The 25956-nt window shown below is 44.9% G+C and overlaps 1 protein-coding gene across 2 annotated transcripts in view; it reads left to right on the top strand.

The window, feature by feature from the left end:
* Positions 1–25956, top strand: part of LOC137545836 (retinol dehydrogenase 7-like) — a 53028-nt gene that overhangs the window by 18382 nt on the left and 8690 nt on the right. For both annotated transcript variants that reach the window (XM_068267520.1, XM_068267521.1), the window contains exons 2-3: positions 9735–10058; positions 20180–20438. In XM_068267520.1, the coding sequence (XP_068123621.1) occupies positions 9746–10058; positions 20180–20438 (572 nt within the window). In that variant the 5' untranslated portion in view covers positions 9735–9745. The remainder of the gene's footprint in view (positions 1–9734; positions 10059–20179; positions 20439–25956) is intronic.

The raw sequence follows: 25956 nt of genomic DNA on the forward strand, positions 1-25956 counted from the left end.
GCCGGTGGAGCAATGGACTGAGGCGGATGTCTGGTCCGGGATGGGGCGATGGTGAGGCAGGCCTCCGCGGCTGGACACTGCGCCGCCGGTACATCTCTCCAGCGCAGCTTCGGTCTTCGGAGGCAGCATTAGACAGTGAGCAATGCTCGGCCGCATGTGCTCTTCTGCCCCTCCGGCTGCGATAGCCTCCACCGGGGCCCAAAAAACCTCTGCCTCCTCGCTCTGCTCGGCAGTCTGCGATGCCCGCCCGCTCCCCAGATAGATAGGGGAGATCGGGTGGTGCAGCAACGGCGGGTTAAAGAAGAAAGAAGAAAAAAGTCCGGAGCCCTGTGGCCGTGGCGTCCGAGTCCGGCGCCTATTATGATGTGCATCCACCAGGATGGATTTTCAGATCTGCGGATGATTGCTTGATCTGCAGATGAATGTCAGTTAAATCATGTGTGTATGATGATCTGCAGATCTCATAGACTATCATTGCAATTTGCAGGAATGGATTTTTGGCAGGAACAGATCTTTTGCAGATACTGATCTTTTGTGTCTGTACAGCATCTGTGTGTGCAGCATCTTGCAAAGATTTTTTTCTGATGTGGAGTTCAGCTCCATAGAAAAGACTGTGTAGAGTATGGCTCTCATACTACATGAAGGGTGGTAAGATTGGTCTGTGATCTTTCATTTTCCAAAGACTATAGTCTGATGTGTGTATGAGCCTTAAAGAGACTCCGTAACAAAAATTGCATCCTGTTTTTTATCATCCTACAAGTTCCAAAAGCTATTCTAATGTGTTTTGGCTTACTGCAGCACTTTCTACTATAACAGTCTCTGTAATAAATCAATGTATCTTTCCCCTGTCAGACTTGTCGGCCTGTGTCTGGAAGGCTGCCAAGTTCTTCAGTGTTGTGGTTCTGTGATGAATCTCCCCCCTCCAGGCCCCTCTATGCATACTGCCTGTGTGTTATTTAGATTATGGCAGATTCTCTCTTCTCTCTTATCTTTTACAAGCTGGATAAATCGTCCTCTGAGCTGGCTGGGCTTTCACATACTGAGGATTACAGACAAGGGCAAAGCTGTTTGCAAGAAGAAAAGAGCAGCCTGAAACTTCAGTGCATGAGAGCAGAAGGGGGAAAGAAACACACAATGATCTCTTGAGATACAAAAGGAAGGGTGTATACAGCCTGCTTGTGTATGGATGTATTTTCTATGTGTGGACATGCTGTACATCAACCTACCGGTACTTCCTGTTTTGGTGGCCATTTTGTTTGTTTATAAACAAACTTTTTAAAACAGTTTTTAACCACTTTTAATGCGGCGGGGAGCAGCGAAATTGTGACAGAGGGTAATAGGAGATGTCCCCTAACGCACTGGTATGTTTACTTTGGTGCGATTTTAACAATACATATTCTCTTTAAGGAAGCTGCACACAATTCAGCATATGCCTGATTCTGAGGATGCAAAACTGCTCAGCAGCACTGATATGGTTTACTCTTCAGAATGCATTGGTGCTGTAAACACAAAGGGCAAGAAATTTGTAAACCTCAGATTGAATAATATAATCCAACCCTGCCAGCTGGATTCAGGTGCAACATGTGATGTAATGAGTTTAAAGGACAAAATGAAACTGGTGCCCAAAACACCACTTCAGCCTAGCAGCACTAAACTAAAGCTGTACTCAGGGGAAGTTTTGGAATCATTGGGACTTTTTGAAACACAATGCACCATACGTGATCGTGTGCACGAACTGCACTTTGAGATTATGGAAGCTGATCAGAAACCGCTATTATCTGGTTCAATATGTGAGCTCCTAAAGCTGGCCACGAACGGTCCAATTTCTAGCAAAAAAATCGTTCGAGCGATCAGAAATTCTGATCGGATTGGTTGTAAATAATCTCCATTGGTGGACACAATCGATTATGAACGAGTGAAAAAAATGTCGCCCGAATGAATTTTCGTCGAACGAAAATTTGGATTTTCTTGGTGGTCGTGATAGATAGGAAGCAATGATTGGTTAGTTGATGGTGTAGTGAACGATTTTGCGTCCGATCAGAATTTCTGATCACTCGATCGATTTTTTTTGCTAGAAATTGGACCGTTAGTGGCCAGCTTTAGACTGATGCAGTTCACTATTCCTGCTGAGCTGCACAATGTTGATAATCAGCCAGCGAATTCTCTGACCAGGCCGCTGACCAAACAGCAAATTCTTCATGCCTACAGTGATGTGTTTGAGGGCCCGGTAGTGTCTGTTCCACGAGAGGTGCACTTTGAACTTGACCCTGCCATTCGACCGGTACAATGTGATCCACGGAATGTGCCAATAGCTATAAAGCCACAGGTGAAAGTACAACTGGACAAATATTTTTATAATATTTGAAATAACATGTTTCATGTGGTGTAAATAAAGACAGCACAAATGATTACTGTGCAGGAGCCATGTTATTAGCAGAATGACCAGTCACATAAATAACAGTAATTACTGGAAACAGACCCTCAGTTTTCAAGCCTGCAATTTCGAAGATTTGCCAATGAATGGGAGTTCGAGCATATTACTTTATCGTCACAACATCCACAGGCGAATGGGAAAGCTGAAGCAACTGTAAAGATTGTTAAGAATTTATGCAAGAAAGCATACAGTGATGGTAAAGACTCGTGGAAGGCCATTCTGCATTGGAGAAACACTCCTACCGAAGGCATGGATAGTAGTCCAGCGCAAAGACTGATGTCAAAGAGGTTAAAGACCTCCTTATAAGCAGCAAATAAGCTTTTGGAACCTTGTGTCGTACAAGGCGTTGCAGAAAAGTTACTATTTAAGAGACAAATGTCAAAGGCTCGTTATGATACATCAGCCAGGGATTTGCTGGAGTTGAATATTGGAGAACAATACCGTATGAAACCTTTACCTGGGGATCGAACGGGCCATTGGAGAATGGGTACTTGTTTGCAAAAAGTTACACCACGCTCGTATCTTCTGGACATTGACAGAACTCTTTATCGTCATAATCGTGTGGATTTAGGAGTGGCTGAAAAACCTACATCACAGTACCCTAGTGATAATCCAGACTCCCTTAGTACAACAGGGACAAACATGCCCCTTGACTGTAAGGAATGTATAGAAGTGGTGCCTCAGACCAATGGTTCTGACAGTCCTGAGCAAGCTAGTACACCTACCAGCAGTCAAACGCGGAGTATGTCAGCAGGAGATGAAAAGAGCCCAGAAACTTCCAAGAGGACTAAAGGACTCTGTGTTCCAGGGACAATTGTCCGCCCACCAAACCCTCCCTTCAGCCTCCGCACAGTGCTAGGCGGAGGCTGAAGGGAGGGTTTGGTGGGCAGAGAATGAAGCGGAGGGTTTGGCCAGAGGGTTTTGCTTGCTAGCGAGGACAGAAAGTTCAAACACGCCTCCGGTGGCTTTATTATGGATGTGCAGATGTATGTAAGTGTACGTATGCACGCTATGGGCTCGATTTACAAAACGGTGCTAACTTTAGCACTGGCCCTTAGCACGTCTAAACTCACTCCAAATCTGGTGAAAAATGAAATGGCGCGCAAAGTGTACCGCGCAAAGTTTTGCACGCGCTAAAACAAGAGTACGCGCGCTAATGCAGGACTTTGCGTGAAGACATGATGACGCCTCAGATCGCGTGTAGTGAAAACAATTGCACGCGATGTGAACTTAGGAAATCTAAGAAAGACTATACTGGCGCTCGAATCGCGCATCGTGCACAGCGATCCTGCGCGCATTATACTTTGCGCACGCTGCATTGGTCAAAACTAGTTAGCTCTTTACTTTGCGCGCGCAAATGTCTAGCGCGTGATGGCTGAGTTAGCACCTTTTCGTAAATCGAGCCCTATGTGAGCAAACTGCACCAGTGTTCCATACTGGAAAGGCCTATTGCGCTTGCGGGGAGCAATTACTTCGAGGTTGCGGGGGAGTCTGACATCGAGGTCCGGTCCCCGACCAGATCAAAATCCAACAAAGTGAGCAGCTGCAGAAAGAAACAGAGGATCCGATCCAGCTAAAAAAAAAATAATCCATCCATGCTCGTTTTACCAAGCACTGTTTGCGTGATGGCCTAAAATCCTTGAATAATAAAATGTACCGCTTTTGACTCCTAATTCCAGACAGAAATGCACCGCCAGGGAGGTTAAATTAGAAACACTAGGGAATTTAATTACACACTCCATGTAATCGATTACACGCTTAATTAATTACCAGTGCGCAATCAATGCATTACACACACACTGGCCTAATTCTTAACAAACGCTCTTTTTTGTGTCACTACCGACCTATGTAATAAACACGCGCTCTACTGTAATTGTGTGTAGCATTATGCCGTACACGCGTTATGAAATAGTGCTGTTTATTGAATCAACCCCAATGTCAGTAATGTAGCCAAGGAGATAAGGGCCTTAGTGCAAGTTTTACAATGGGCCCTTCATGCGTTCTGTACTTAAAGTGTATCTCCAGAGTAATAATAAAAATGCTGCAGCCTCCTGGGGTAAAAAAGTTATATTTACCCGAGAAACCTAATCCCGCAAAGCTTTTCCAAAGACGCCACATCACCCAACTTCTGGCACCTGGCCCCACCTGCCCTCTCTCCATGGAGAAAACCGCCAAGATATTTACTGCCTAGAGATCGTAAAACATGTCAAATCAGACTATTGATCAATAAACATCAGAAAATTGATTGAGGTCTCATTCACAGTGGGACGTTATTTTCCTGCGTTATAAAGTAATTATAACGCAGGTAAACGCACTGTAATGTTAAGCCTGTGCTACATTCACAGTGCGATGTTATCATCACGTTGTAAAATGTTGCGTTATGGTAACACTACAGTGCATTACCTCTAAACGCACATGTTACACAAATACAGAGAGGCATACTTTTCATTGGCTGAATGCTCCACTGTATGCTGTGGTAATGCAGCGTTAATGTGCGTTACCCCCTCTTTTTTTTTTTTTGTTATATACGTACCTGTTTGTTTACCCCGCTGTTCCCAATTGCAGACCTGCAGTTCTGCCGCCATCTAGCCGTTCTGTGATCAAGGAATGAGAACAGCTTGTTCTCAAACCCAATCACAAAGCCTGTGATGAGTGAGAAGCTGCGGCAGTAAGACACAGCTTCTCATACACAAATTCAGAATGTAAACAGTATGTCCATGTTCTGTTAATAGAACACGGAAGTAGATGTAGCACCATCTTGTGGCCAAAAAGTAAAAATGCTCTTTAACACGCCTTTAATAATACATACCGGTACATTTCATTTACATACATACATTTGTATAAAATTTTAACCCCTTACACCCCTACACTATAGTTACCAAAATAAAATACTTGTAAAAAAATGTTTTTTTAAATGACACCATTTTAAAAAAAAACACAAATAGTTACCTTATGGACTTGAGAACCACAGTGTTAAACCCCCTTAGTGACCAGGCCATTTTTTTACTTAATAGGCCACTGTGGCTTAAAGGCATTCGCTGCAGGGTCACACAACTCAGCACACAAGTGATTCCCCCCCCCCCCCCCTTTTCTTCCCACAACAGAGCTCTCTGTTGGTGGGGTCTGATCGCTCCCCAGATGTTTGGTTTTTTACAAATATTTGTTTATTTTTTTTTAAATTAACCATTTTTTTCCCTCCCTCCCCCCCCCCCCCCCCCATCAGCTTATCACTGTGATCGGCTGCAATAGGCTTTTTTCCTTAGCCCTTTATAATTTTTAACAATAGCACTATGATGCACGAGATTGTACACAGCCGATGCTTATAATGTTGTCTTCACAAGCAAGATGCATAGGCAAACGAAGGGGGGGGGGGATTACAGCTGCCCAGAATCCCCCTTCAGACCAGGGCCGTCGCCATCTTTGGGGAGAGGCACACGTTGAGACAACAGAATATCTGCAGGTATCCTGCAGCTGGCAGCACTGTCCTCTTTCTTTCTCTACTACAGTTGACTTTGGATGGAGCAGCAGCGTGTGTACAGAGCATGGAGCAGCATGTGTGTACAGAGCATGGAGCAGCTCTGGGGAACTTAACAGAGTCAGGTATGAGCACAGCCTGTGCCCTGCTGTGTGAATGCTTCACTTTCCCCTTCATTAGCAATGTTGGCTCCTGATCGATCCCGTTGTCGGTGGGTCAGACGGGAAATTGCATTATGTGTACCCATTATGATGTCCTACCATATTATTATACTGTATTGTGCGTGACTGCGGGAGACCTTTCAGGAATCCCCCCCCCCCTTGAAAATCCTGGGTTTGCCCCTGAAGATGGGGGAACAAACAGCTGAAAATTAACTATTGTAAAGAAAGAATGATGAAGCATGTATGTCACATGCAGGTAGTGGCACATTTGTTAGCAGCATGTGTTGAAGTGATTACAGAAGAGGTGGCCACTGGGTCCTGGCTGCTGCTAGTGTTGGGCGAACACCTGGATGTTCGGGTTCGGGCCGAACAGGCCGAACATGGGCCAGATGTTCGGCATGTTCGGCCCGAACGCCGAACTCAATGGGAGTCAATGGGACCCCCGAACATGCCCATTTTGGGGGCCCTATGGGGTCGCAGGCATAAGGGGGGAGCATGCCCCGGTCGCGGGGGGGGTCGGAAATTCCCCCCACCCCCTCCGCTAGCGCTCCCCCCTCCGCCCGCTTCCCCATAAAAAAAGTTTAAAGCAAGTTCAATAGTACCTGGGTTGGTGGCACTGGCTGGCAGTGGAGTGAGGAGGAGGAGGAGTCCGAGTAGCAGAGTGACGTTGAGGCCGGGCAGCGGGCGGTTCAGCGCTAGTACCCTTGTGGTACTTCCGCCCTTTCTCTGACCTCACGTCCTCTGCGTGATGACGCATACGAGGACGTGAGGTCAGAGAAAGGGCGGAAGTACCACAAGGGTACTAGCGCTGAACCGCCCGCTGCCCGGCCTCAACGTCACTCTGCTACTCGGACTCCTCCTCCTCCTCACTCCACTGCCAGCCAGTGCCACCAGGTACTATTGAACTTGCTTTAAACTTTTTGTATGGGGAAGCGGGCAGAGGGGGGAGCGCTAGCGGAGGGGGTGGGGGGAATTTCCGACCCCCCCCGCGATCGGGGCATGCTCCCCCCTTATGCCTGCGACCCCATGGGGGGCAGTATTCGGCCGAACAGGGCCCTGTTCGGCCGAACAGGGGCCCTGTTCGGCCATGCATTCAGCAGTTCGGCGAACCCCGAACAGTTTGGCCGAACACCACCAGGTGTTCGGCCGAACTCGAACATCACCCGAACAGGGTGATGTTCTGCAGAACCCGAACAGTGGCGAACACTGTTCGCCCAACACTAGCTGCTGCTATCACTTACCTGAGTCCAGGTCCCTTATCAATGTCACTTGTTAAAGTAGCCATACTGGCCAGCTGGCCGCAATAGCAGCATAGGGGGCGATATACAGGCTGGGAACGCGAAGAATCACTCGCGTTCCCATGCCTGTCGGCCGATGACGGCCAAACCGGAAGTGTTCACCGGCGGGTCCTGGAGCGTCAGAGCGGGGCTGCGAGGGCACCGATTGGCTGCTGGGGGCTGAGGGAAGCCCCAGGTGAGTAAATCTCATTTTTATCGTTGACTTAAGTTTCACTTTAAGTTCATCCAGAGTGATGGGTCTTGCATCTCTCAACTTTCTCTTCACAATATCCCACAGATTCTCTATGGGGTTCAGGTCAGGAGAGTTGGCAGGTCAATTGAGCACAGTAATAACATGGTCAATAAACCATTTACCAGTGGTTTTGACACTGTGAGCAGGTGCCAGGTCGTGCTGAAAAATGAAATCTTCATCTCCATAAAGCTTTTCAGCAGATGGAAGCATGAAGTGCTCCAAAATCTCCTGATAGCTAGCTGCATTGACCCTGCCCTTGATAAAACACAGTGGACCAACACCAGCAGCTGACATGGCACCCCAGACCATCACTGACTGTGGGTACTTGACACTGGACTTCAGGCATTTTGGCATTTCCCCCTCCCCAGTCTTCCTCCAGACTCTGGCACCTTGATTTCCAAATGACATGTAAAATTTGCTTTCATCCGAAAAAATACTTTGGACCACTGAGCAACAGTCCAGTGCTGCTTCTCTGTAGCCCAGGTCAGGCGCTTCTGCCGCAGTTTCTGGTTCAAAAGTGGGTTCATGCTTCCATCTGCTGAAAAGCTTTATGGAGATGAAGATTTCATTTTTCAGCACGACCCGGCACCTGCTCACAGTGCCAAAACCACTGGTAAAGGGTTTACTGACCATGGTATTACTGTGCTCAATTGGCCTGCCAACTCTCCTGACCTGAACCCCATAGAGAATCTGTGGGATATTGTGAAGAGAAAGTTGAGAGACACAAGACCCAACACTCTGGATGAGCTTAAGGCCGCTATCGAAGCATCCTGGGCCTCCATAACACCTGAGCAGTGCCACAGGCTGATTGCCTCCTTGCCACACCGCATTGAAGCAGTCATTTCTGCAAAAGGATTCCCGACCAAGTATTGAGTGCATAACTGAACATAATTATTTGAAGATTGACTTTTTTGTTTTAAAAACACTTTCTTTTATTGGTCGAATGAAATATGCTAATTTTTTGTGAGAGGAATTTTGGGTTTTCATGAGCTGTATGCCGAAATCCTCAATATTACAACAATAAAAGGCTTGAACTACTTCAGTTGTGTGTAATGAATCTAAAATATATGAACGTCTAATGTTTATCAGTACATTACAGAAAATAATGAACTTTATCACAATATGCAATTTTTTTTAGAAGATCCTGTATATCAGACATGGGGCTTGATTCACCAAAATGTGATAACTCAAATATCACACCTTATGAAAAAGATATCACACCGTATGAAAGCTAACACGCCTTATCAGAGTAGCATAGCGATTGCTGCAGACCCGTAGCGTCTCAGGGCAGGACGAGTGCCATTGCCAATTAGCAGGCATAAGTTTGTGGCACTCGCTATGCTACTCTTATAAGGTGTGTTAACTTTGATAAGGTGTGATATCTTTTCATAAGGTATGATCTTTGATAAGGTGTGATATCTTTTCATAAAGTGTGAGTTATCACGATTTAGTGAATTAAGCCCATTGAGTGATAGGGGAGATATGAACCAAAGAAGATCGCCATGGAATCCAACAAATAGCAGCACATACATATAAAGTATCAATAAATACTGTGCTAGAACTTGTGCATCAGAGCCCACCATCAAAAATAAACAGAGCTACAGCCAAGTCAAGCTACTATAATAAATTATAAAGGCACCTCAAATACCATAAGCAAATCCTTTAAAACTCACTTTTTCCTACAGGCATATGCTCTAATTTAGGCCATTCCCCGTTCAACCTCTCGTCAAGTTTTACTCCTCACTAGATAACTCAAACATGCGCTGCTTGTATGCTGCACATTTCCCCGCCTCTTGTCTCCCCCATTCCTTTAGATTGTAAGCTCTCAAGGGCATATTTTGTGGCGCTGTACAAAGTATTAACAACCATTGAAATCAATAGGCTGCCTCCAAATTTGCATGTGAGGGAAAAAAAATCTGCCTGCTGCATTTTTTTGGGACTTTGCATCCAAATCCCCATTGGCATGGCTATTGGATTCGGATGCGAATTCGCACCAGCATGGGTGCCACGTCCAATTCTGAAACAGATGTGGCACCCTAGCGGTAATGTAGCCTGAATTAAAGTCTGTGTTAACATAAAAATATAACTTTCATTTTAGTTTGTTTATCACTCTTTCTTTTGGTTTTCCCTGCAGGCTATCCTATAATGTGGCTTATCATCGTAACACTCCTGGTTCTAGTCTACTTATACAGATGGAATCGGCATCGAGCGATCCTTCCGAATCTCACGGATAAATACGTACTGATAACAGGATGTGACTCTGGCTTTGGAAACTTAGCCGCGAAGCAGTTGGATAGACGTGGCTTACATGTTCTTGCCGCTTGTCTGACTGCAGGGGGCGCTGAGAACCTAAAGAAAGAAACGTCCAGTAGATTGCAGACTGTACTCCTTGATGTTACAGATAGTCAGAGTGTGAGCTCTGCAGCCAAATGGGTGGCTGGTGTTGTCGGAGATAAAGGTCAGTGGAAAGATTTTCTAAAATAATCAACAGCCTTGTAAGGTTATAGAAAAGACATCATATTCTAGATTATGCAATATTTTGAAAGCGCTACCGTGGTAATAATAACAATAAAAAAAAAAACTTTCAATACAAATTGGACTGAAGACTTCAAGAAAAAAACACTGCAAGTGAATACGTCATATAAATTCATATAGATTATAAAACTTTCTAGCAGCCAGTCCAATTATTATATATCATTATATATCATGCAGAGTGTTTCAATACAGATGCACTTCCATATCAGCCATGGCAGGCTGTTGCAGAATCTCCAAGTATAACAGATAGCGCTCAGCTGTGTTCCTATTCCACCACCTTACACCCCGTGATGGAATAGACTCACCCCGCAGGTTTGACCACTGTCAGATTGGTCAATGCACGCCCCGCAATGTGCGTTCCAGCACTGTAGGGTTGCCAACTCCTATTTAGTTAGTTGGGGTCCTGGATGGTGTATCCGGGTAACATGCGTACCTCATATAAAAAGAAATGCTTCCATAGCGTAATTCAGCATAAAAATCATAACTTTATTAAAAGGTTACACTCACAATTTGGTAGCAAGTAGTAGGGCATAGAGTTTAGATCGGGCTCTCCCCCGTTGCCTCCCGGGTAGGCTCAGAAGATACGCTCCCACTCTCGCCACTGCTGCTAATCCAGCGTTAGTGGTTCCTACAAAACGTGTCGGGTGGAGCATGCCAGATGTTCTAGGAACCACTCACGCTGGATTAGCACCAGTGGCGAGAGCGGGAGCGTATCTTCTGAGCCTACCCGGGAGGCAACGGGGGAGAGCCCGATCTAAACTCTATGCCCTACTACTTGCTACCAAATTGTGAGTGTAACCTTTTAATAAAGTTATGATTTTTATGCTGAATTACGCTATGGAAACATTTCTTTTTATATGAGGTACGCATGTTACCCGGATACACCATCCAGGACCCCAACTAACTAAATAGGAGTTGGCAACCCTACAGTGCTGGAACGCACATTGCGGGGCGTGCATTGACCAATCTGACAGTGGTCAAACCTGCGGGGTGAGTCTATTCCCTCACGGGGTGTAAGGTGGTGGATTAAGAACACAGCTGAGCACTATCTGTTATACTTGGAGACATCATATTCTAGGTTGCCGCATTTTTAAACCTGTGATGCAACTCTGAACTGAGCGAAGAGGAAAGGTTCATTGACTACACTATTGTAGAAAAATGTTTACATATACATGGTGGCCAAAATAAAAGAATACTGGTAGTGGTCTTTAAAGCAAATGCAGACATCCAAAATGCCACCTCTCCACTGCACAGGTAAGGAAGATTTGCATCTTAGCTTAGGCCACAGGTGTTGAACGCCAGGCCTGAAACCCCATGCCAGTGTTTAGGATGGACTGAGAAAGAGAAGAATGTGTTCTACCTGATGGACCACACCTTCCTGATTCAGATCCATCAATTAATTTGAGCTGTGTCAAAAATGTGTGAGGACTTTGGTCCTCGAAGGACCGGTTTGACATCCCTAGCTAAAGCTACGTACACACATACGGCAACGATCGTTCGTTGTGAACGACGAACAATCTTTTAATTGATGAAAGAACGGCTTAAGTAAAAGTAGTTTTTAAAAGTGTGTAACGATCTAATCGTTTGTTAACAAACGATCCAGAACAACCTCACAGTAGAACACAGGAAAATGCGTTTTTTCTGCAACTGGCTCATGTCTAGACATTATTATATCTTCTGTACAGTGAAGATGTCACATACTGTTCCTGGAAGTGACATCATAGGGAGTTCCGCCCGCACGTAAAGAACGGTTCAAAACGTACGTTACACTATAAAACTAACGTTATGTATATTACATTACAGTAAGCGAACCCATACTGTAGGTATGTAGGTAGAGAATTTAGATAATACAGCATTGAAAACACATTAAAAAAAAAAAAAACACTCTGTGCTGTTTTGGTGTCCATTAAAATCACAATTATGGTATTATCATGGAGCAATTAACGTGTCACAGGACACATTCATAGAACGAACGTTAAATAACGTTTGCGCATTAAAATGAAAAGTTATATGGAGATATAACGAAATGCTCATGTCAAGGCTAGTACGAACGACCATTTTCTAACAATGTACTAGTTTTGCAAACCATTGTCGTTAAAAAAAATCCACCAAGAGAGATCTTTCGTTTTTAACGATCTAGCTCGTCCATCGTTTGACTTAAAGGGACACTTAAGTCAGGAATAAAAAAAATGAGTTTTTCTTACCTGGGGCTTCTACCAGCCCCCTTGCAGCCATCACGTGCCCTTGCAGTCACTCACTGAGCCTCCGGTGCCCTGCCGCCAGCTAGTTTCGTTTTTGCTGACAGGCCCTGACAGGGAGTCGGTGGGCTTCCTGCGCCTGCTCAGGCCTGGCCACGCGTATCCTTCTTTATGTTCCCGTCCTCAATAGCGTCCTGCACAGGTGCAGGATGCTATTGCGGACAGGAATGCAAAGAAAAATACACATGGCCAGGCCTGTTGGCCCTGTTAATGAAATCGAAACTTGCTGGCGGCAGGGGACCGGAGGGTCCATGAGTGACTGCGAGGGCACAGGGCAGCTGAAGGGGGCTGATAGACGCCCCAGGTGAGTAAAACTGATTTTTTTATTCCTGGCTTAAGTGCCCCTTTAATGATCTTTGGAGGTTTTTTTTTAAACGATTGTCATTTGAAATGATCGGGGAACGATAGTTTCAAACGACTATAGTCGCATGTGTGTACGCACCCTTAGGCCCAGTACAGACCTTTTATAATGGTTGAACAACAATGCCTTATGATAACGATCATATACTATGGGGTAGTAGGGGGGATCAGGAGTGGAAAAAAAGCTTGAGAGGGGGGTATCTTGACAAGAAGCTAACACAAATCGAAGCGCAATGGATCTATTGGTTAGACACCATTGCCCCAAATGGTCTTAATGAGGATTTCAATCTTGCATGCTTTCTGTAGGTCGGGTCACACTGTGGCAGTGTCCTATGCACTCTATTGGACTCTAATCTTGCCGGTTCTCTGCAAGCAGGTTTACATTATGGCAGTGTCTCACTATAATGCACTCCATTGGACTTTAACCTTGCCTGTGCTCTGCAGACAGGTCTACACGGTGGCAGTTCCTATATGCACTCTATTAGCCTGACATGTTGAATGAGCGTGATGCGCATTTTCTACTAAATCATTTACATTTAGATACAACTACCCCCTATATTTCCACATGCAGGCTAGTTATATGTACCATATATATATATATATATATATATATGTACCATATGTACCACATGTATATATGTACCATATATATGTATACATGTATGTGAGTGCGCGGAACACTTCAATGTAATCACTGAGCTAACATCTATATTTATGTATACTTATAGTTATGAGTCCTGAGCGCGTTTGGATTTACTGATGACTGCATGTATCTATGTAGAGATGAATGAGCAGCGTGTCTGCCATGGTAAATACACAGTATGCGGTGAGCGGCAATGTGAGTGAGGATGATCACATCCATTTAACTGTTTATGTCTGCACAATGGCCGGCATAATTTAATATCCGAGCAGCGTCCAGGTTCCCCTGGTAACGCCGCTATCGGAAGTGGCCGGCATAATGTAGTATCCGAGCAGCGTCCAGGTTCCCCTGGTAACGCCGCTATCGGAAGTGGCCGGCATAATGTAGTATATGAGCGGCGTCCAGGTCCCCTTCGTAACGCCGGAAGCGTAAGTGACGTCAGCGTGAACCGGAAGTGACGTTCCGGCGCATCCCACAGTAGAGATGCGAAGTTCGGATCTTTTCAATGATCCGGATGATTCGAATCGGATCATTGAAAAGATCCGGATCTTTGATCCGAATCTCGGATCATTTTGCAAGGGAAGCATTCGGGGGTGAAATGACTAGCAGGACAGGAGAAGGGGAGGGGGGTGGACACACAGAGAAGGGGAGAAGATGGACAGAGGGCAGGGAGTGGAGAAGGGAGGAGGGACGAGCAGAGAGCAGAAATGTTTGCTTGGACACAATACCCACATGCTGCAATCATATGCTTTACATGTATTTCACCTATATGTTCATCTCGAATGCAAACGTCACAGTGAAAGAAAGCATTCCCCAAAGCATTCCCAGAAGTTGAAGTGCAGCTGTTTAGAGCAGTGCAGGAGGATCATATTGCACTGCAATCACAGTGCCTGCAAAGTTACTGAGCTGTGCTGAGCCAAAAGCTTCCAATTTGTTCACTGTGCACAACTACGGAACAGACAGCCTGTAATGAGCAGCACATTGCAGCCAGTATGTGTGCTCTACACCAGTGGTTCCCAACCTTTGTGTGTTTGCGCGACCTAGTGGACAGTGCCGTGCTATGGGGGGGGGGGGGGGGCGGCTGCATAGCTAGCATAGTTGCCCCAGTATAGGGAGCTTAGTTGCCCCAGTATGGTTAGTATAGTTACCCCAGTATAGCTAGTATAGTGCCCCAGTATAGCTAGTATAGTCCCAGTATGGATAGGTAGTGCCCCAGTATAGCCAGTAAAGTGCCCAGTATAGCTAGTATAGTACCCAGATAGCTAGTATAGTGCCCAGTATAGCTAGCATAGTGCCCAGTATAGCTAGCATAGTGCCCAGTATAGGTAGGTAGTGCCCCAGTATAGTGCCCAGTATAGCTAGTATAGTTGCCCCCAGTATAGCTAGTTTAGTTGCCCCCAGTGTAGGTAGTTTCGTTGCCCCCAGTATAGCTAGTTTCGTTGCCCCCAGTATAGCTAGTTTAGTTGCCCCCAGTATAGCTAGTACAGTTCCCCCCAGTATAGATGCCCAGGAGGGGGGGGAAGCAGCGCTAGAAGGAGGGGCAGTGGAGGCAGCGGTGGGGAGGGGGGAAATATCTCCCCCCTCCCTCACCTGGGACCCCTCCTTCTGCCTCTCTCCCCCTCCGTTTAGCGGTGGCAAGTGCGGCTCGGCGGCGGGGAGGCATACGGAGAATTACTCACCACTTCTGCGTTCCAAGCGCCGGCAACGTCATGTCGTCACACATCTCCGCCTTCAATACCGCCCACTGTGCTTCCGCTAATCAGGAAGAACAGTGGGCGGCATTGAAGGCGGAGATGTGTGACGACTTGACGCTGCCGGCGCTTGGAACGCGGAAGTGGTGAGTAATTCTCCGTATGCCTCCCCGCCGCCGAGCCGCACTTGCCACCGCTAAACGGAGGGGGAGAGAGGCAGAAGGAGGGGTCCCAGGTGAGGGAGGGGGGGGATATTTCCCCCCTCCCCACCGCTGCCTCCACTGCCCCTCCTTCTAGCGCTACTTCCCCCCTCCTGCACCCTAAAAGTAGGTACAGGTCTGGCGAGAGGCCAGACCTGTACGGCACACCGGGCAACATGCCGCGGCACACTAGTGTGCCGCGGCACACTGGTTGGGAAACACTGCTCTACACATATCTGGCAGTGGCACCGATGTCCCCTCTCTCTCATCTACCTGTGGCTGTGCAAGGCTGCCTCCCCTCCAACAGAGCGATCCATCTCTGCTCTGCTTCCAGGACCCCGCTGCTGGCTGAGAGGGGGCGTGTCACTCCTGGCCCCGCCCCCTTTGCGATCCGAATCACTCATTTTGATGATTCGGATGATTCGACTCACAAAAGAGATTCGGATCAAAGATCCGAATCGTTCATGATCCGGACAACACTATCCCACAGCGCTCAGCCGGCTAAACAAGCTTGTTACAGGGCGCACAGACGCCGATCATCAGCTTGCTGACACAAGATGCCTGCTGCCACCATGAAAAATGTATGTTGAATATATTGCGACACACCCGGAGGGTGTGTGTGCCTTTCACCCTCAGTATTTAAACTTGCACCAAACAAGGTGCTTCAGCTCTGACTTGGGCTATTGAGGGGGGACATTTTGCTGGTGGGGGTGCACTTGATGTTCAATTGTATTTATGTATAGCACTTTTTGATAAAGCCGTTAAGGTGAAATATGTTAGTCTCATAATGCAAACACTTCGTAAATAAGCACTTGCACCGCTATGTATGTTCCTCAGCTACCTAGGCGACAGTATGTACTTGACTTTTTGGCATCACCAATTGGTGTACAAATAGCAACTGATTGATTACAGCCAGTACTACTGTCCCTTAGTATTTAAAAGGTTTCAATCCATTAGTGGAATAGCTACACCACACTATATAACATATGAGTGTTGGGGGATAAGGAAGGACCTCCACTATTTTTAAATAGACCTTTATATACAGACCTTAATAGTATATTTATACTTTATATAAGTATAAAACAGTGCAGTGTGGGGGTTTAGGCCTCATTCACACTAGGGTATTGCTGTACGCTTTTCACAGTGCATTGCGCTGTGCAAGGTACAGCTTTTTCCATTGATTCTAATGTTCCACGTTCACATCTATGTGCTGCGTTACTGTCCGTTTGAGAAACTTGGTGTCGCATGCATTTCTGTGTGTTGCACTGTGAAGCACACAGCAATGCAAGTTAAAGGAATACTTAAGTGTTCTAAAAAAATGACTTGTACTCACCCGGGGCTCCCCTCAGCCCCCTGCAGCTGAACGGTGCCCTCGCTGTGTCTCTCCGATGCAGCTGGACTTGCCGGCGGCCACTTCCGGTTTCGCCGTCACCGGCCGACAGGCTGGGAACGCGGCTGATTAGCCGCGTTCCTGTGCGCAATAGCGCCTCCTTTAATGCTATTGCGGCCGGGAACGCGGCTAATCAGCTGCGTTCCCAGCCTGTCGGCCGGTGACAGCCAAACCGGAAGTGGCCGCCGGCGAGTCCAGCTGCATTGGAGAGACACGGCGAGGGCACCGTTCAGCTGCAGGGGGCTGAGGGGAGCCCCGGGTGAGTACAAGTAATTATTTTTAGGACACTTAAGTTTTCCTTTAATGGGTGCACTTTTTAGCGCATAGAAGCGCATAGCAATGCGATTTGGAGATGCGTTTTTACCCCTAATTAAAAAAAAGACATTTTCAAATGAAAACAAATCTTTATTGACAAGTGTTACCTTAAATAAGCAAAACGCATGCTGAACAAAAATACGTTTTAGCGCATGTAAAACGGATGGGTCTGTCAAAAAGTCTGCGGACTTATCTATCTGCATGTATGTCTCCACTGTGTGACACAGGATCTAATGTAACTAAAAGATTAACATTACAGTCAGTAATGAACTAGTATTTCTTTTTTAAAGAGAACCTGTACTGAGTACAAATATTTAAAATAAACACATGAGGTAACTTCAAATGAACATTACATAGTTACCTTGCCCTCAGTTCCTTTCGCATTTCAAAGTTCTTTATTGGCAGTAAACATAAACATTGCCAACAATTATGTATACATATAGCAAATTAAATGATGCAATACATAACAATTGATTGTCATAACAAATAGACAATCAAACAAACTCAGTTCCTTTCAGAAGCTCATCATTTTCTTCTGACAATAATCCCTTCCAGTTCTGACAATATTTTGTCAGATCTGAAATATATCAGTTGCTGTCAATAAAATATCAGTTGCTGTCAGTTATAGCTGAGAGGAAAACTGATGTACCAGGTAATGTCCATGTTTCCCTATGGCTGAAGTGGGCGATGTTACAGTTTAACTGTGTGCTGACCAGAAAGCTGTTATGGGTAATGGCCATTTTCAAAATGGAGGACGGAAAATTCCCTTGATCACAGTGAACAAACAGGACGCGGGAATGGAGAAAGACACTGAGGAGTAGACTACATGGAAGGTAAGTATGACTTGTGTATGCTTATTTTGACTTTTAATTTTCAGTTCAGGTTTTCTTTAAGTATACAGTAGCTAAAGATGGAACCCTTTAATCTGATGAGGACCACAGGTTTATACCCCCTACTGACTAGGCGATTTTTTACAATTCATCAGGCACTAGAGGTCAACAGTTGTAAAGTGCACAACATCTAATATACAATACATGTGAAAAGACCTCCCCACATGAGTCAGGCCTCCTTTCCATGGACCGCTGATAGGCAGTGAAATGCCTCTCAAACTCTCTCAACTGCTCACTGCTGCCTAGTAACTGCTTGTTGCTGCATGATAACTGCTTACTACTGCTTGCTGAGCACACAGCTCAACAGTTCGTGGAAAGGAGGCCTTAGTCTGAGTGGCTCACATGCCCCACAGGTGTGCTCGGGTTCTCGCTGATCCCCCACCTCCCCAATATGTGAATCATAGGGAAGGGTGTAGCTATCTCACACACATGTAGGGCTGAGCAGTGACAGATGCAGGTCAGTGTAACCAATGGGTGAAGAGTCACTGCCCCAACTGGACACAAGGCCCTGTACAACGTCTCCTGCCCACTAAACTGAGGGAATAACATAAGAGGGTGCAAATATATGCAGTGACACCAGTTTCGACATGTTTCACCCCAAAAAGGCCTTGTCAGGAAAAGATAGTGTACAGCGCAACAATATACAATAGAGACATAAGACTCCCCCCCACCAACAAAATTCCCAGCAGCAACAGCCCAAGTCAGAGCTGGAGTCTCTAAGAGTCCTGTAGCACAGCTCCCAACTGTCCCTTTTTCGGAGGGACAGTTCCTTTTTGGGAGCCCTGTCCCTCTGTCCCTCTTTCACCCACATTTGTCCCTCTTTCAGGACTTTGTCCCCCTTTCTATATAAATATATATATTTCTATACTAAAAATGTGTTTGATTGACTCTAAACTTTATTCCCATCCTTTAAATGGATATATTACTAATTTTAAAATGTTACTATGAAGGAAAATTAACCAGGATAGAGAGGACCAGTGTGGTTTGAATTATAAAACAACATATTTTTCTTATGAAATGTGTGGCCAGGAGTGTGACAGGGGTGTGGCTTAAGTGTCCCTTTTTCTCATCTCAAAAAGTTGGGAGGTATGCTGTAGGAGTCCTGCAGCCAGCCAATCACCATGCGGGGACTGAGGACCCCTGCAAACTAGCTAGGAGGAAGTGAAGGAGCAATCGCCCAGGAGCAGGCAATGTATCCCTGCTGAACCCTCCCTCTACCCATGCCTAACCCTACTCCCTCCACCCCAACTGCCTAATACTAGCCACTGACCCTCCCGCTGCCAAGTACTAGCCCCCCTTCCTATCTACTGCCTGCTGCCATAGGCAGCAATAATACAAGCCGCAATTCGCGGTAAGGAGGGTAATATATTATTATTATTATTTATATAGCGCTGACATATTACGCATCGCTGTACAGAGTATATATAGTCTTGTAACTAACTGTCCCTCAAAGGAGCTCACAATGTAGTCCCTACCATAGTCATGCCTGTATTGTGTAGTGTATGTATTGTAGTCTAGGGCCAATTTAGGGGGGAAGCCAATTAGCTTATTGTATGTTTTTGGGATGTGGGAGGAAACCAGAGTGCCCGTAGGAAACCCACGCAGACACAGGGAGAACATGCAAACTCCTTGCAGATGTTGACCTGGCTGGGATTCGAACCGGGGACCCAGCGATGCAAGGCGAGAGCACTAACCACTACGCCACCGTGCTGCTCATAATATATAACTTATCTGCCACTATTTGGGGCTTGTATTATTGCCGCCTATGGCGGCTGACACGGCTGTCCCCCTGGGATGCAGGAGAGTGATCAGCACTCATTGGCTGAAGCCTATGACAGCCGATCGTTGTCATAGGCTGGCAGGGGGAGGGAGGGATAGGAAAATAAATAAAAAATATGGTTATTTATTGAAAAAAAATATTAATAAAAAATCAACAAACAAACCTGGGAGTGATCAGAGCCCACCAACAGAAAGCGCTGTTGGTGGGCAGAAAAGGGGGGGATCACTTGTGTACTGAGTTGTACGGCCCTGCAGCGAGGCTTAAAAGCTGCAGTGGCCTATTTTGTAAAAAATGGCCTGGTCACTAGGGGGGTTTAAGCCCGTGGTCCTTAAGTGGTTAAAGGCGCTCATCCGGCGCCATTTTTATCTGCTCCGGTGGGGGAAGGTTCCTTTTAAATATTTTTACATAAAAGGTGCTCCGGTCACTTTAAATGCAACTTATAAAACAAACACCCTTTTGGAATGTAGTAAAGTATTATTTACGTTGATGTTATCTATTTTATTTTTATTTTGTCTTCCAGGTCTCTGGGGTGTGGTGAATAATGCAGGAATATCTCTCCCAACTGGTCCTAATGAGTGGCTGACCAAAGAAGATTTCTTTAAAATCCTTAATGTCAATCTGCTAGGGGTGGTTGACGTGACCATTCAAATGCTGCCTCTGATCCGGAAAGCTCGAGGACGTGTTGTGAATGTAGCAAGTATTGCGGGTAGACTAACCATATGCGGGGGAGGATACTGCATGTCCAAGTATGGAGTGGAATCGTTCTCTGACAGTCTACGGTGAGTATGGCTGCAGGTTTTTCATTGCCAAAATATTCTCCTACAACTTTCAGCTTACACCAAGCAATCTATATCAACCTAACATCTAAGGTCCCTTCTGCATAGAATACCTAGAACACCGCCTAAAGGTGAGGGTGCACACTGCACCCTCTCACTTTGGCTTGTTGGTTCAATGTTTTTGCTCCTGTATAAATTGTGTTTGGGGGAGAGGGGGGATTGGGTTTCTGGCCATGCAAATAAGTAATATCTTGCACTGCCAGGTATAGAGCCTGATGCTGCCATTTGCCTATGCGCATACAGTGCCTCGCAAAAGTATTCACCCACCTAGACTGTGTACCAATTTTTTTACATTTTAACCTGAAATTTTAATGTTTCTTAGACTTATTTTATGTGATGGATCTGCACAAAATTGTCTTGGTGAAATGAGAAAAATACATATAAAAATGAATAAAAAATAATAAACTGAAAATTGGCATGTGCATATGTATTCACCCCCTTTGCCATGAACCCCCTAAAAAGTCCTAGTGCAACTAATTACCTTCAAAAGTCACATAATTGGTGAAAAAAAGTCAACCTGTCTGCAATCAAAGTGTCACATTACCTATCAGTATAAACACAACTTTTCAGAACAAAAAAAAAAATCTCCCTTTTTTTTTTCTGGTGGATAGAATCATTGATCTACAGTGGCTTGGTGCCACGATCCACACCGGTTCTTTTTCCCAGACAGCGACCACCCCCAATATGCCACATTTGGGATTTTGGGATATCCGAGTGGAGACAGGCTATAATTATCCACCTTCCTGATGTGGTTCGTTGCCCCTTCTCATAACTCACCTTTGTGAGTACAATTTTATCCTTTTTACTCTTTAAAAAGACACTGAAGCGAAAAAAAAATGATATAGTGAATTGGTTGTGTACTATGAATAATTACTAGAAGATTAGCAGCAAAGAAAATATTCTCATCTTTTTATTTTCAGGTATATAGTGTTTTTCTAACATTGCATCATTCTATAATATGTGCAGATTACACAACACTCAGCATTCAAAATGATTCTTTCAGAGCAGTCTGTAAACTAATGACCTCTCCTCTGGCAGAGAAAAAGTAAATAGTTCAGGACCAGTTGAGATAATAAAAGTCAGAAAACATCCCTCTCCACGACTTTAAAAGTCGTAGAGCTTAATGGCTTTTTTGCATAGAGACAACAACTGGAGTTTCTTAACTCTTCCTGTACTGGAAACAATTAGACTGATGTATCTGATCTTAATGTTTTATTTCTTAGCTGTACTACACATACAAATAATAATATCATAATTTTTTTTCGCTTCAGTGTCTCTTTAACTACTTTCACCTCCTGGACATAGAAGCTACGTCCAGGAGGCCATGTGCACTCCCGTGGCCGATCGCGCTCCCAGCCCGTGGTTCGTTAGTCAGTGAATCAGTGAATCGAGTCATGGTGCCCGATCACTGATTCCTCTCCCCTGCAGAAAAAGCGACAGCTTCTCTCGGAAGCTTCGCTTTTTCTGCTTCCTACGTCCCCCTAAGCGTACATGTTACGCTTAGAGTGACGTCATTGTAAACAAACTCATGGCTGCCATCTTGTGGCCAAAAAATAAAACTACATCTAAATGTAAAAAAAATAAAAATACACATATATTTACGGAAAAAAAAAATATTATTTACATCTCACCCTCCCAAAAATACCCACATAACATGTTTAATAAAAATTATGGAGGCATGTATTATTTTAAAACTATAATGAACGAAAACTGAGAATTAATTTTTTCAGTTTTTTTCTTATTCTTCCTGTTAAAATGCATTTACAGTAAAGTGGCTCTTAGCAAAATGTACCCCCCCCCCCCAAATAAAGCCTAATTGGTGGCGGAAAAAAACAAGATATAGATCAGTTAATTGTGATAAGTAGTGATAAAGTTATAGGCGAATGAATGGGAGGTGAACATTGCTCGGATGCATGCAAGTGAAAACGACTGAGGGCTGAAGTGGTTAAAGGAATTGTCAGGCAAAAAAAAATGAGTTTCACTTAGCTGGGGCTTCTACCAGCCCCATGCAGCCTTTTTTCAAGGTGATAGCCGTGGCGCCCCTACAGTAGATGAGTGCAGTGCTGCTGTGTGCCGACGGATCCGTACATCCAAGTGGTCAAATTTGTAGAATATACACAGCGCAGATGTACTCTTCTATATGAGAATATGCTTCTCCACTCCTCCGCCTGTATGCACTCAATGTGCAGATAGAGCAGACAGGGAGGCTTTTTAGTGGAATACACTAGGGGATCCCCTGAAGACGGCAATAGCCGAAACTAGTCGGGACAGGAGCGGGCATATAAGCTACAGGATCGAGTTAAGGGGCCAGTGTACCACATACAGTGGGAAGCGATATCAGCCAGGGAGGGTCCTAAGTGGATTAGGACCCTCTTGAAGTAAGTGCCTATCCTCGAATTGCCTATGTATGCCTTTTATCCAGTGATTAAACTTTTGTGTATTCCACTAAAAAGCCTCCCTGTCTGCTCTATCTGCACATTGAGTGCATACAGGTGGAGGAGTGGAGAAGCATATTCTCATATAGAAGAGTACATCTGCGCTGTGTATATTCTACAAATTTAGCCCCATGCAGCCATCAGCAGGCCGCATTGTGTACATTTTTATGTATTCCCGCTGGTGAAGGAACATTAACACATACATTTTTACACAGACAGAAGGAAGGGAGCACCATTCCCATCGGGGAATGCAGCGTGCCTGATGCTATTAAAAGAGCTTTGAATACAGCCAGCGGTGCCAGTCTCCTTTGTTCTACCTACACATACATTTTTACGTGTTAAAAATGTACGGGTTGCACCACTAACGCGTAAAAATGTATGCACCAATAGGAATGTGTAAAAATGTACGCAATGCGTCCCGGATGGGGACTGGAGCAGCAGTGAGGGACAACGAGGGCACGGGATGGCTGCATGGGGCTGGTAGAAGCCCCAGGTAAGTGAAACTAATTTTTTTTTTTGCCTGACATTTTTTTTGCCTGACAATTCCTTTAGGCCTCTTTCACAGCGCGACGCTATAGTCGCACGTTAGAAAATGTTTTAACGCAGACTAACACACAGGAATACAAAGTCTGTGCAACATTCACAGTGCACACGTTGCGTTGTGTGTAACGTGTAGCAATATTTAGAAAGTGCTGCATGCTGTGCATTTAGCAATACATTTGCTGCGTTATGTGTGTTGCACATGCTTAGTAATGTTTTGTTTTTTAAATGTAACACATGCGCCGTTTTCGTTCCATCAGTATGCAACGAAAACAGCGCACCAAGAGACACACAACACAGTGCAAAATAACGTCCAATTTCATAACCTACATGCGCAGCGGTAGGGGCACGTTGTGCGACTTTAACGTCGCATCAAAAGCACCGTCCCACTGTGAAAGTAGCCTTAAACTTTAGTGACATATTGTGCTATTGGGCTCCCCGTTGTCTCTGTGTTTTTTCCCTCAAGGTGTAAAATCACCTCATGTTCCCTTCAACCTTTTCGGAAAGGCCCCAGAGGCTTGAACACCACTAAGCAAGAGCCAAGAGGCATCACACGATGAAGACCAAGGAGCTCTCCAAAGTAGTTAGAGACAAAGTTGTTGAGAAGTGCAAGTCAGGGTTGGGTTATAACAAAAAAAAAATATCCAAAGCTTTGCATATCCCCTGGAGCATCATTAAAGGGGAACTTCAGCCTAAACAAACATACTGTCATTAAGTTACATTAGTTATGTTAATTAGAATAGATAGGTAATATAATTTTTTACCCACCCTGTTTTGAAAGAACAGGCAAATGTTTGTGATTCATGGGGGCTGCCATCTTTGTCATGGGGGCAGCCATCTTTTTGGTTGAAAGGAGGTGACAAGGAGCAGGAGACACAGTTCCAACTATCCTGTGTCCTGATAACCCCTCCCAGCTCCACACACTAGGCTTCAAATGTCAAATTCAAAATGTAAAATAAAAAAAATTTGCACCAAAACAGCAGAACGAGAGCAACAATATCAGAAATCCCCTCATGCTTTGCACAGCATCAGGGGAAAAAAGCCTGGACAGTTTTCTTCTGTGCAGCTAAAAATGAGGCTTGGATAAGCAAAACAAAGTTCTGATGCTGTGAAACTGTTAAAGAAACACCAGGCCTTTTCAGTGCTGCTGAGTCGATTTTTAGTCCGGAGGTTCACTTTAAACCCATCAACTTCAAAGAGAAAGAACATGGTACCACAACAAACTTACCCACCACAACTCACAGACCAGGCAAGGAGAGAATTAGTCAGAGAGGCACCACAGAGATCAAAGGTAACCTGCAGGAGTTGCAGAGTTCCACACCAGAGATTGGAGTATCTGTCCATAAAACCACAATTAAGCTTTGCACTCCATAAAGCTGGGCTTTATGGAAGAGTGGCCAGAAAAAAGCCATAACCTCATTTTAAACACAAGAAGGCATGTGTTGAATTTGCCAAAAGGCATGTGGGTGATTCCCAAAATGTATGGAGGACCGTGCTCTGATCAGATGAGACTAAAATTTAACTTTTTGGCACCACGCAAAATGCTATGTCTGTCACAAATCCAACACCTCCAATCACCCCCAGAGCTGGTCGTAATGGAAAAAGCTACGCTTACGGATCATTACGCGTAATTTTACGCTATTACGCATTACGAAATTACGCTTACGGCATAGACATTCAATTTCGGTACATGTCTGTAATTACGCATTGCCCTTACGCAATTACGCGTAAGAATACCGTAATTCAGGTTGTTACGTTATAGGCTTACGCGTAAATTCCTACTAGCAATTAATGCGTAAGGTCATGCTGCCAAGCGGAAAAGTTGACGCATGGATCAATGTTAGGTAGCCGCCGACTTTAAGGGTTAATAGCAAAGCCCCCTTAAGTGCTAAGAGCCTCAAATTTGGAGAATATATTAAGGAGATCAGAAGGAATAAGAGGAAAGAATTTTTTTTCAAAAAGACCTTATAGTTTTTGAGAAAATCGATGTTAAAGTTTCAAAGGAAAAATATATACATTTAAAAACCCGCCGACTTTAACGGTTAATAGCAAAGCCTGCTTAAAATTTAGAAACACCAAATTTACAGGGTATATTAAGGGGATCAGTGGGAATAAGAGGAAAAAATTTTTTTTCAAAAAGACCTTATAGTTTTTGAGAAAATAGATTTTTAAGTTTCAAGGGCAAAAATGTCTTTTAAATGCGGAAAATGTCAGTTTTTTTTTGCACAGGTAACAATAGTGTTTTATTTTCATAGATTCCCCCAAGTGGGAAGAGTTTTACTTACTTCGTTCTGAGTGTGGGAAATATTAAAAAAAAAACGACGTGGGGTCCCCCCTCCCAGACCTCTTTAACCCCTTGTCCCCCATGCAGACTGGGATAGCCAGAATGCGGAGCACCGGCCGCGTGGGGCTCCGCACCCTGACTATACCAGCCCGCATGGTCCATGGATTGGGGGGTCTCGGAAGGGGAGGGGCAGCCAAGCTTT

This window comes from Hyperolius riggenbachi, chromosome 2 (genome assembly GCF_040937935.1).
Source record: "Hyperolius riggenbachi isolate aHypRig1 chromosome 2, aHypRig1.pri, whole genome shotgun sequence".
Classification (NCBI taxonomy): domain Eukaryota; kingdom Metazoa; phylum Chordata; class Amphibia; order Anura; family Hyperoliidae; genus Hyperolius; species Hyperolius riggenbachi.